The following is a 13,143-nucleotide window of genomic DNA, read 5'->3' as shown; positions in this document are numbered from 1 at the left end:
AAGAACAAATTCAACAACTGACGTCCTATAAAGTTGGTGTTTAGTGATATTTGCACGCCGCGACTCGATGTCGCGCTCTCCGCGCTGTCTTTAAACCTTAATATTTTCCACATTTTTTACTAAATCAATCTAATATTTTCCAAAAAACTTCCTTATATACTAATAAATAAATGTCTCACTGGAAGTTTTTTCAATTCGAAAGTTCACCGCAGACTTTTTGTCGACGAAGGTAAGTTAACCTAAAATTGACAAGCCTTTATTTACATTAACAAATTAGTGAACAATTAGGAAATTTTTACATTCTGATCATTTTATCGTCTTCCCAGAACCCAAATAGACTTGCATACCAAATTTGAAGTCAATTCGACAATAATTGTCGAAGATACGATGATTTATGTTTTAAAAAGCAATGAAATTTGAAAAACAAAATTTTACCATTTTTCGTCATTATTTCCGACAATATTCATCCTACGAAAAAAATTCAAAGGAAAAAAAGATGCGCTATTCAATTTCCTACAAGGTAGTGCTTCTAAAAAATCAAAATTTCAAATTTTAATTTTTGTGACTTTTCTTAACGTTTGACTGGCGTTAGAGTGTTCATCCGAGCGTCGGGCGAGTTCTTGAATTGGGAGGCTCAATTCTACATTACTGAGTCACCCCGACTTTCCGGAACGACTAGCATGAGATGGACAAAGACAGCGATAGTCTCTGTTTTTGTCTATCTCATGCAATTCGTTCCGGAAAGTAGGCCGCGACTCAGTAAGTGTAGAATCAGCATCAGCCGGGTAGCAGTGACAGGCCCAGAGGCGCTCACTGCCACCCGACTGATATTAGAGAATACGTTCCCGCGCTCGGCGAGTTCTTCTTCCCGGCTCCTCAATTATTGAAAAAAATGTTGATAAAATTCTTGAAATGAATTCAATTATATTCAAATTTTTGTTATAAATACTTCACAAGAATGCAATGATTTTCAGTACTTAAATTTAAAAATATTTAAACATCCCGTGTGGAAAAGTGGTGTTTGCCCACGCCGGGGGCCCGCATGGATCGCCCACATCCATGAGGGGCCCTCGACTTACCCTCGACTTTATTTTTCAAAATTAAGTTAATATATTAATTATTTATTAATAACAAGCAAGTTCAATTATTAATAAATAACATTGTTATTTAACGATTTTTACTTTTTTAATTAAATCGTGACAAAAAAAAATCTGACGCACTTGGGAATAGAACCTACGACCTACGGACTATCAGACAAACGCTTTACCACTGTGCTAAGGGACTTACTTGAAAATTATTGCCTTATTGTAGGTGACTTGCTGACTTGCTTTTGATGATTCAATAAAACATTGTTGACACTAATACACCATACCAAAAAACATGTTTTTCATTGTTTAAAATCATTGTAATCATTAATTTTTGTTATGTAAAAAAATATTTTTTGTTTGGACTTAGAAATTTTTGCAAGTCAATGATGTGGGCAATCCATGCGGGCCCTCGGCGTGGCCCTCATGGATTTGCCCACATGGATCAGTTCTCGTCGGCCCCCGCCGGGGGCTCTCACGTCGTGTGGGCTTGATGGGGGCTTTTCCCACACTGGTATTTAAAAAGAAAAATTATTTAAAAAGTTAGGAAACAAAAAAGCAACGATTTTTTTTATAGATTTTATGATAATTAACAATGATTCACATTTTAGGTTTTTTTGGTTACTCACTCAATTGATGAACTCTTGACTGCTGCTAGTATTAAATTCAAAATGGTAGCGAAAAGAATATTTACGACTCAGGGGGGAGAAATCGATGACATTAAATTAATCAGAGATGATGATATTTTATATGTATCAAATGGAGAAGATTTTTTTCCAAGTGCACAAAATAATTATGCTAAATGCTCCGATTGGATATCATTGAATGTCGGTGGTCGATGTTTTGCAACAACAAAAAGTACGCTTACCAACAAAGAACCAATGAGTATGCTAGCAAGGTAATTAATACTTTTGTTTGTAATATTGTGCCTTCTTGTTATTATTATTATTATTTTTATAATAAAGGCATTCTATAGAAAAACGAATCAATTGCCAATGTAAGGCGCTTTTAAAATAATGATTTATCCTATTTAATGAAACAAAACAGAAGTTCATTAGAAACATCAAAACTTTTCATTCGAAGTTTTGAAAAAAAAATTTCTTAACTTTACGATGGTAAAAGGAATTTCTAATTCTAAGCGAAAGTATATTTTATCCCCTTTATATTCCCGCTTGGTTCATTTAAATCGGTTCATTCATTATTGTTCAAATAAAATCTTAAAAGTATTCTCTATTTAATTATTAAAAAAAAGATGAAGAACACATTTTTTTAACCTATAAATTAAAAAATTAATTTATTTAAACAAATTATATTTTTTAATTAAAATTTTCATCAATTATCTTAAATATAATTCCTCAGTAAGCTCTCCTCCAATTTTTATTAAAATAGGTTCATCCGATCGCGAGGATATTACGCTACAAATAACTTTGACCTTTAATAACTTTTGCAAATATTCGAATTTCGGAAAACTATTTACAGGTTTTTATTATACCATCATTCTAAAAAATAGGGGTCCACTTCAGGAATTCTCACCCTTACTTTAACCTAAAGAGAAATATTAGTTTGAAAAGTCAGGGTTCCCACAGGTCAGGGAAATCAGGGAATTCAAGGAAAAGTCAGGGAAAAGTAAAATTGGTCAGGGAAAAGTCAGGGATTTTTATTTAAGTAACTGGAAAAAATTGAATTTCGTAGAAGTTACAAATGATTGCAGAAATTATATTATTTTCAAAAGTAATAACATTCTTCGCAAAAAATTCAATTATGTTCAAAAACTAAAAAAAATTCTCGTCAAAATTCAATTATCTTTAAAAATAGATTGTGAAAATATTTGAATTTCCACGAAGAATTTCATTATATTCGTGAAATGTAAATAAATTCTTACAAAAAATGTAAGAGAATAATTCCATTTTTCTAAATCCTCAAAAAAATTTTATAATTTATGAAAATAATGGAATTCTTACAACGAATTTTATCAATTTTTTTTTAAATAATTGAATTCATGTGAAAAATTTTATTACTTGTAAAAATAATTGAATTTATGCAACGAATTTTATTACATTTTATTTAAATAATTATATTCTTTTAAAAACTTGTATTAAAAATGTAAATTTTGAAAATTTTTGAATTTCAGCGAAGAGTTTCATTATTTGTGAAATGTACCTAATTTAATTCTTGCAAAAAATTTTTGAAGATAATTTTATTTTTCGAGAAACTTATCTAAAATTGTATTAAAAATAATTGAAACCATGTGAAGAATTTTATTATTTATGAAAATAATTGAATTCTTGCTTAGAATTTTATTATAATTTTTGTAAATAATTAAATTTTTTTTTAAAAATTTTTATGGAAATTAAAATTTTTATAAAACATGAAGATATTCTTATAAGTTGTTTAATTTTAAAAATGTTTGAATTTGAATGTTTTGAAGAATTTTAATTCCTATGGAAAAATAATAATTAAATACTTACCTATTTAAAAATTTAGTTATTGATGTTTGCGAATAATTTTACAATTTAAGAAATTTGTAAGTAAATGTAATAGAATGTTTTTTTGAGTATCTAATAATTTTTAGAGTGAATCAGAATATTCTTTATGGTCAGAGAAAAAGTGAAAATTTTGTCTGGAAATCAGGGAAAAGTCAGGGAAAAATAAAATTAAATATTTGTGTCAATAATACATAATAATGAATGTTATGTACATAATAATAATGTTTTATTTGTGTCAATAATACATTGTCATATTACAATGGCGATCATTTTCAAATGAAATGCCTCAGTAGTAACATAATAATTTTTGAAAGACTTCATAGCGAATTTATGTTATTTTCTAATTAAGCGATAAATTTATAAAAATTATTATTATTATTTTTTATATTTAATATCAGTCTGATCTGAGGCAGAATGTTTACCGAGAGCGAAGAGTGCGAATGGCGGCTTCTACCAAGTAAACGAGATCGAAGTGGGGCCTTCTTGATCGATAGGAGTCCCACATACTTTGAGCCACTGTTAAATTATCTCCGACACGGTCAATTAATTCTTGATCCTAATCTTAATGCAGCAGGTTAGTAAAAAATTATTTAAAAATTTTTATATATTACTAAACAACAAATAATAGTGTTCAAAATATTGAGGCTTTAATACTTTTAAATTCTTTAACAAATCATTTCCTAATTATATTTTTCTGAATAACGGAAGAATCAACATTTTTATGAATACTTTTTCTTTATTAAAATAAATTTCTTTTACATTTATTCAAGTTATTTTTATAACTCTTTTTGCATTTTCTTAAAATACTTCTATTTGTCATATTTTGTTTTGCAAGATAAATTATTATATTTGGAATTTTATTAATCGAGCCAATATTTGAAAAATGAAATTTATCCTTTATTGTTGAGTCAATTTCGCTGATGCAGTTCAAATCATTTGAAGAATTTATTTTTTGATTCTTGAATTAATAAAATCATTATTAATTTGAAAAAAATAATGATTACTGGACACTTAAATCCAGCATATATTTACCGTTCCTTCGAGATGGAATAAATTATCTTTTGTTTCATTTAACTTTGTGTCACATGCACTATTAACTCCATTTGGCAATTGTAAATTTTGTTCTCGATCTTTAAAACACTTTTCTTTGTCTTGGCAAACGCAGAATGCTTCATCACTGAATTGATTAATATTCTTTAATTTTTCGTTTTCTGTATTTAAAGTAATATTTTTTAATAATTTTTTGCGTTTATTTTTTATATCACTTATTTCCTTTTCAATATTTTTTCGTAAGTAATTAAATGTGCTTTTTATCAAATTGTTCGATTTTCTTTCAATTTCGTGTATAGATGGTTGATAATATTCCTTTAATTCACTAAAAGCAATAATCTTTTAACTATTTACATAAAGGTTACTTTATAATTTCTAATCAATTTATAATTATGTAGAATTATGATTAATAATTTCTAAGTATTTTGATAAGAATTTTTATTTAGAATTTTTAATTATTTAATTTATAATTACCAATAATCTTTGTGAGACTTTTTGTACTGTTCGTAAATTGTTTCATTATTCATTATTGTTATTAAAAGTGATGCAAATGTCTAAGTAAAATATTTCTAAATTGTTAAAATAATGTTGAGCAATAGTGGAAATTTTTTTCTATTTTGTGATTAAGGGCATGTTAAAGTCGTTCCATTCTTATTTGTCTCCATTGTACCATTCCCTATATAATTCTTACAAATTTTGTTACAAATCTTCCTAGATATGAGAGTGAGACGTCTTTTACGAAAACACTTTTTATTATGAATGGCATTAAAAACTTGAAATAAAAAGGTTAAATCGATAAATTGTGCAAATTTAAATTAAACAATAAGTTTATTAATTAAATTAAAATTTTTATGTACGTGAGAAAAATCGAGATAAACATATGAATTTTTTTTAATCCAAAAATTAATATTTTTACGGTTAAAAAATTCTTTTCTTTGTTTTGAAGTTTATTGAGAAACACGTTATCTTTTGTTTTAACTATTGATCTTGATTTTCAATTATATATTTAATTTGTCGATTTTCACTTATAAAGATAAATTTAAAAAATTTTTTTGCACACCTTATGTTTGTAGTTCATTTTATTCGAAATAAATTTAAGAATTTATTGTTTTATAGAATATTGTGATCAAAATTTTATATCACAGAATTTACATTACGTCGAATTTTAATTTATCGAAATTTTCATTTGATAGAATTTTTTTTAAACAGAATGTTCGTCATTTAGACGAATTTTTAGTAGACATAGAAAGCGATGGCCATATCCGAAACATTGATGTGTAGGTGGTCAAAGAAAGCGTTTGATCTAGCGAACACACAGGCTGTGGTCTTTGTGGGAGACACATCCGTCCCTAAAGTTCTTAGCCATTCAATTAGTTCTTGTAGTGTGAGATTAACCCTATTCGAGATGTCATCGTCTTTTTTAAACCTGGTATACAAAAGCAAGTCGTCAGCGTACATGGTAAACTTCATGTCAGGGGGTAAAATGTTTAATATGTCACGTAAGTACAGGTTGAAGAGGATTGGTGAGAGGACACCCCCTTGGGGGACACCCACCCCACAAACCTGGAGGTCGGAGCCTTCCGTATTAAAAGAGATGTATCTTTTAGAAGTTATAAAGTTAATGAAGTTTATCATGTAGGGATTTATGTTGGGGTCTCTCAGTTGTTTGATGAGGATTTCAGGTCGCACATTGTTGAAAGCCCCTTTAATGTCGATGGATATAGCAAGTGTGCTCTGAGCCCTTGAGAAACCATTATAAATATCAGTGACGAATGAAGCGACAGAGTCCATGCTAGAACGCTTCTTGCGAAAACCGTATTGGTAACAGGGGATCAGTCCGCGTGCCTCAACATCATGCTCCAGTCTAAATTGTATGAGTTTTTCAAAAATTTTGGAGAACACAGAGGTGAGAGAAATCGGACGAAAACCCTTGCCGCCCGGTTTGGGTAAAAGAATAACCCGCGTTTGAAGCCATGAGAGGAAAAAAGAGGAGAGTAGGGCCATTCGGCTAAATAGAGTAGAGAGGAATTTATGTATAGCCGGTGTAAGACCTTTAATGATTTCTCCTGTAATACCATCAAGTCCAGGTGCAGTTTTAGGGTTGCACGAGTGGATGGCGGCTTTAAATTCTACACTGGTAAAGGGGAGGAAATTGTTGGTACTATAGGATTTTGGTGTGTTGATATAAGGAATATTAGAGGGAGGTATATCCTTGCGCAAGAGGTCATTTTGAAATTTTAGGACACTTGGAGATTGTGAATCAGTAGAGATGTTTGTAGATAGTTGGAATGTACGAGAAGAGAGAGCCTTCAAAGTACGCCACAGGGTAGAGGACCCTTTATCTGGAGACATATTCTCACAAAAATTCCTAAAAGCCAATGTTTTCTGTTCCCTTAGCTTGTATTTTATAGCATCATTCCTTCTTTTGAATATTGCCCTATTTTCAACCGACTGATTGGCCTGAATCTACCTATAGTTATCTCTGCGCTCTTGCAATCCGCGTTCCACCATAGTGGTTTAGAGTAAGGTCTGTAGTTTCGACCCTGAGGAACAAAGGCCTCCCCGGACAGCAAGCTTTGCTTAAGAGCGAACAGAAACTCCTCATATATATCAGCAGGAGAGTCAGCGGTGCCTAAGGACCGAGCCAAATCAAGGGCAACCCGCTCTACAGAAGTTCGAAACTTAGACCAGTCGAGTTCCTTTAGGCAGTATTTGAGAGATGCAAAGGAGACTTTTTTCGGTCTGATATCGGCCGACAGAAGAACAGGCAGATGATCAGAAGGAAAGGCGTCAGAGATGACAATAGTAGAAGATGACTGCAAAATGGATGCCGAACAGAGGATTAGATCGAGGTTACTGCCAGAAACATTGGCATTTTAATATCTCGTAGGTAGGGTAGTGTTCGATGCGTATAGATTTTTAAATAGAGAAAAAGTGAGCAACGAGGTGACGAGGAATATCACCTCCTGGGGGGGTCATATAAACAGGAGATCTGTGTTTCACCATATAAGGTAGAAACGATTATGGATACGAGGTCAATTTAGAGATTCGCAAATTGAAAGGTGTTGCGTTCTGTAATTCGAAAAGCTATCTCCCTGCGTATAATAATCATAACACCTCCACCTCTGTCATCAGGTCGGTCTTGTCTGACTGTGATGAAATTAGGAATCTCAAAGTAGAAAGGTGTGGATAGCCAAGTTTCTGTTATGCAGACAATATCCGGATTGTGAATCCATAACAGTGTTTCTAATTCCGATCTTTTAGGGATAATGCTTCTCGCATTCCACAATAAAAAAGATAAAGATTTATTTAAAGATCTGTATTGTTGAGAGGACATACTAGAGACAGGTATACAGTCAGGGCGAGCATGCAATGTAAAGTAGAGCAAAATAATTTAAAATTGTTATTACTATTACTAGGGAAATGTATTAAAATCAGTCCTACGTCACTTAGGTAAAATATAGTATTGATGTCCAATAAAGTTCAGTTAGGTCATATATAAAGACAAGACGCAGATTACAATTTATAGCAAAGAACAAATATCTATTTGGAGAAGACATCTTCCTCCATTTTACTGTCACTAGATTGATTCGTAGGTGAATTCTCAGTGTTGGGTAATTTGTCAGTGTTAGAGTGCGTGTCAGAAAGCTGTGAGTGAGTTGAAGAATTGTCGATGGATGTTGGTGTAGGGGGATCTTCTACATCCATAGATGCAGCTAAATTCACATTAGTGTGTTCTATGTTACCCTCCCAAACAATCTCATAGCCAGGTCTGGTAATACCTTCATTTAGTAGTTGTTCAGCCTCCTCATATTCAACATTACCCTCAAGTCTACGCCTCATGATCAGATATTCGAATTGATAGAAAGGACAAACGCGTGCAGAAGCAACATGTTTTCTAGAGCAGTTAGAACAACGAGAGGGGTAATTGCGTTTATCGCAGTCCCGCTGCGTTTGGGGGGAGGAACGCATAAAATAAGTTTGAAGGTCGCCCTTGAAATGAGGATCGAGTCAGGAATGGTGATACCCGAGAAGGCAAATTCCACGAGTCCTGAAATCTCCTTTGGATTCAGTGTTCTCCTACGAATGGAGATGATGTTCTCTAGAGTTTCGGGTAGTAACTTAGTACTGATAGTGTGCGGGGAAAGGTCAAGATCTACGTCATGTGCCCAGGCTTTCCTGCTAACAAGGGATGTTGGAATAAATAGTTTGTACCCTTTTGAACGAAGGTCTTGAGAATTATATTGTCTACCTTCTAAAAAGAAGAGCCATTTTCACTCGGGCACACAATTATTGTACCTTTTTCAATAATGTTATCCAAGAAATCTACTTTTCTAATCGTGTTGACTTCTTCACTGGTAAATATTCGCAATGAATCAGATAAATCAAAATAACAATGTAAATCAACGAGTAATGATATTTTAATTAGTTTATGGTCATAGGAAATTGTTTTCGAAGTCTCATTGTTTAAAAATCGGTAGTTTTGACAAAGTTGGTGTTTTACAGCGATAGTTTTGCACACATTAACACGGTTCAATGAGGACCGAGAAGTGATTTTGCCCTCTCGATGCTTAGCTTCATATCTCATCGTTGAAATTTTCCAAAGTGGGCCACACAGGCGCAATACTCTTAGGTAATGAGTTAACAATTGATATTTCGGTTTCAGAGAGTTCGGAAAAATCGTTGTTTTATATAACAGGCAAGTGTGTTACAAGGGTCAACATTTTCGACGCTGACATAATAATCTGTCCGTTTTTAATGTGACTGTCAAGAATTTCTGCTGGTTTATTTTTAATAGAACCATAATTGAACCCTTTTATAAGATTATTTAGCCTTTCAAGAGTCAAGTATGGTTTTTTCTTATTTGTTTTTTTTTATTAAAACTTTTAATAATATGCCACAGTTATATAATATCTACAAAAACCGTCAGGTCCATAATGGACAACATCTAGAGAAAAATTTTTAACTGGATGATAGTCTCCTACACTTTGCAAAATAAATTTTTCAACAGCTCCTGTTTCATCAGAATTATTTGTTAAGACATCTTTTTCATAATTCGACACAGTTCGCAATAATACCTCATATTCCATCCAGACAGAATTTATATCCTTTCTATTAATTGTACAAATTCGACAAAATTTTTTGTGATTAAAACTTTCCGTGAATCCCAGCAGCTCATTTACAGCTAAATTATCTCCAATTATTAACAAAAGACGAAAGTACAAGTATTTTACTTCGCTTTGGAAGATTAATGGGAATTCCTATATTTTCTAAGACCTCTAACTCGTCTTTAACTTTCGAAAAAATTATAGGATTTTTGAAATATTTTCTAAATTTTATTTTTATTTTTTTTATTTTTATTTTCTAAACTGTTAAATAAAATAAATAAAAAAATATTTTTAAGTTTTGACTGAAATTGTGGAGGTAAACAGGGAATGGAAATGTAAACTGCACCACATTTAGAAATGCCCTTGTGACTTCCTAAGGGATTGTTCGTTTCGTAGTCGTCTAAGTACAAAAATAGTGGAAGTACAATTTCATTGCCAACATTTTTACTAAGATCTTTCTAAAGTGTTCCCTGAATAAAATTTGAAATTGTCGACGTATTACATTTAAAAAAATCTATGTATTTAATTGTATCTGTATAAACTGATGGTAATTCAAAGAATTTTTTGAACACATGACGTAGAGGTATGAACTGAGCAGTTGCAGGCACCATCTTCATAACAGTATTTCCATTTATTTGTCGAAAATCTTGTCTCTCGCCAATCAGATACGATTCTGGTGAAATATAATTCTGATTTTTCTTAAATCCATCGAAAATGGTAAATTCTGTATTAAAATTTTTTAAATGTTCCACAGCTGTCATCAATGGCATTTTCTGAATTGTTCAAAATTTGCGGATCAACATTCTCGGAGACAGTATGAAAAGTATGTTTTAATATAGTCTTTACCAATTTTTGAGTATCATTTATTATTTCAAGAGATCTAGCTCTCGAAATATCTGGATAATCATATATTTCAGCAGCAAAATTCAACCATTTGTTGGAAGAGCTCAAACATTTGGTGAAGTTATTTGTGCACTACATTTATGATTATCAAGATTACTGTTTTTGGATTCACAAGGAATATCATAGTTTTCTCTGTCTTCACTTGTGGCTACTTGAGAGGTAGATGGTTCACATATAGCTTTAGTACTTTCACTGATTAAATTAATTTCTGTTTTTACACTTAACTTTGGACTTTTATGAGCTGCTTCGACAATTTTTACCTGGTTTCTTTGTACATGAGTCCGCAATTAATTAAATGATTTAAAATTTCTTAAGCAAGAATGACCACCGCATTTGAAGCTATTCGAAGTAGAATGACTTAAATTTATATGACTAAGAAATTCTTTAAAGCCTTGAAAAGTATTGTCACAATTTTTACAGTCAAACATCGTAATAACTATAATAAATTCAAATTATTTTCATTTCTTTGAGAAACTTCCTGTAAAATTCTCCCTATTAAGACATTCGTTTCTCTATTACATTTTTCATTCGGTAAATTGATATACAGAGCTTTTTGAATAAATAGCCATATGGGCCCCGCCCTGGTTGAAAAACTGCAATTGAGTGCAAAAATAATTTTAAATCTTAAATCGATAGTCTCTAATACGGTTTCTGTTCGATAAATCGTAGGATTATTTACACAGTCGTTTACATATACGTATAATGCTTCGAGATTGACCAAAGGACCAACAATTACAGGAATCGGTTGAAGAGTTGTTTCTGTTGCAATATATATCTCTCGCTGTCTATGTATAGCTTAATTAAAATATCAGCTGCAGTTTTTGCGTGAATAATAAAGGCCTTTTGTTTTTCCCTGACGGAAATTTTTGCAGCTCGAGTATTACTTCGCGGAGGATTTATTAAATATGGCAGCAAATAGAGCAACACTGCATCCTTGTTGTGTCTTGCCAGTGATGGTGAAAAAAATCCAAATCTTCACCAGTTTATTGTTTGCATTCTTGTAATGAGGTTTGAAGAATGTTTATTGCACTGTCCCAATGACTGTTTAATTTGTTTTTACAATTTTCGTGCAGTTTTTTGAAATCTTGCAACAGCTGTTAAAAATTAATTCATTAAAATTTTCTTTAAAAATTTATATTAGTTAATAATAATTTATTTAAATTAAGTATTGTTTGTTACGAAAATTATGGATTGACCTTATTTACTTTTTCAACCTATTTTTTAAAATGAAAAATAAATTAAAAATAATTAATAATTAAATTATTTATTAAATTATATTATTATCTCAATAAATTAATTTAGGAATTTATTTAATTTCAATAATTAGAGTTTATTTTAAAGGAAAGGACCGGTAATCTTTCAACCCTTCGATATTTACGTTGTTGACGGGCGGCAATTTTTTTTTTAATTATTTAGATCTTAATTTATTCTATACTACTAAAACTAAATAAATTTTTTTTTAAATTTTCGAAACCTTTTTTAAAAAAATTAAAATTTTAACCATTTTCGAAATTTTTTTTCAGCTATTAAAATAGTAAAATTTGAGGCAATCAAAATTGACCTTTTTTTAGAAATTTAGATATTTTTAAAACATTTTTTCAGTATTTACAATTATTATACACTACAAATAATTAAATAATGAAATTTTTAACTGCTTTACAATTTTTTATTCTTCAAAAAAAATTTTCTTTTTTTAAATAAAATTTTTTAAAATCCATACGATTTATTGATTTGAATAATGAAACTTGTGGACATAAAAAATCGCGAATGAAAATTAATAAAAGTTTTAAAAGTCTTTAAAGCAGGAGATTTTTTAAAATAATCGTAAACACTGGCTGTTTTTTGCATGCTTAAGGATCATGATGCGGATCACTTTTCGTATGCTGTGATTGGTTACTAAGTGATCTGGATCATGATCCTCGGACATGAAAACACCTACTGTATCCATTTTTTTAAAATGATTGACGTTTTAAATGCGATTTATCCTACAGTTGGTTAACTACATTCGTCGGAACAAGGTGAATTTCTAACCACTTTACAGCTTGATTTTTCTCCTCTGAATGAGGAAGAGGAACACTTTGAACTTGTACGACAGTGGATAATGATAAATTTTGTTTCCTTATTTTTACAACCCCCACAGCACCGAAACCTTCCTAAAAATTTATTAAATATTTACTTGCAATATTCGGGATATTTAACTGAAAAGTTTAGTGAAAATTGTGTAAAGATTTAAATGTCCCGATTAAATAAATGTTTAGCGAGAAACTTTCCTGAACATTTAAATTACATTTTCGCCTAATTATAATTATAATTAGGCGAAAATGTAATTTAAATGTTTAGGACATTAATCATGTTTTTTAAATGTGCTAGACGCATTAATAGCGGAGAGAACTTCAATGAAAAATTGTCGTCAGGAGCAGGAACTTTTAATATTGATCCCTGAACAATTGGGTACGGCAATAATTTATTGAAATCTATTAGGTAAAATGGTCCACTAGCTGCTTCTCCTTT

At 31.0% G+C, this 13,143-nt stretch overlaps 1 protein-coding gene across 1 annotated transcript in view; it reads left to right on the top strand.

Annotated features, from left to right (window-relative positions):
• Positions 1-13,143, top strand: part of LOC122512967 (BTB/POZ domain-containing protein KCTD9) — a 106,443-nt gene that overhangs the window by 4,044 nt on the left and 89,256 nt on the right. The window contains exons 2-3 of the mRNA XM_043629169.1: positions 1,697-1,983; positions 3,985-4,145. Of these exons, the coding sequence (XP_043485104.1) occupies positions 1,697-1,983; positions 3,985-4,145 (448 nt within the window). The remainder of the gene's footprint in view (positions 1-1,696; positions 1,984-3,984; positions 4,146-13,143) is intronic.

The sequence above is a fragment of the Leptopilina heterotoma genome, unplaced genomic scaffold (assembly GCF_015476425.1).
Source record: "Leptopilina heterotoma isolate Lh14 unplaced genomic scaffold, ASM1547642v1 Lhet_130, whole genome shotgun sequence".
In the NCBI taxonomy this organism is placed as follows: Eukaryota; Metazoa; Arthropoda; class Insecta; order Hymenoptera; family Figitidae; genus Leptopilina; species Leptopilina heterotoma.
Note: the sequence above shows the minus strand (reverse complement) of the source record. Positions and strands in the feature narration are given on the sequence as shown.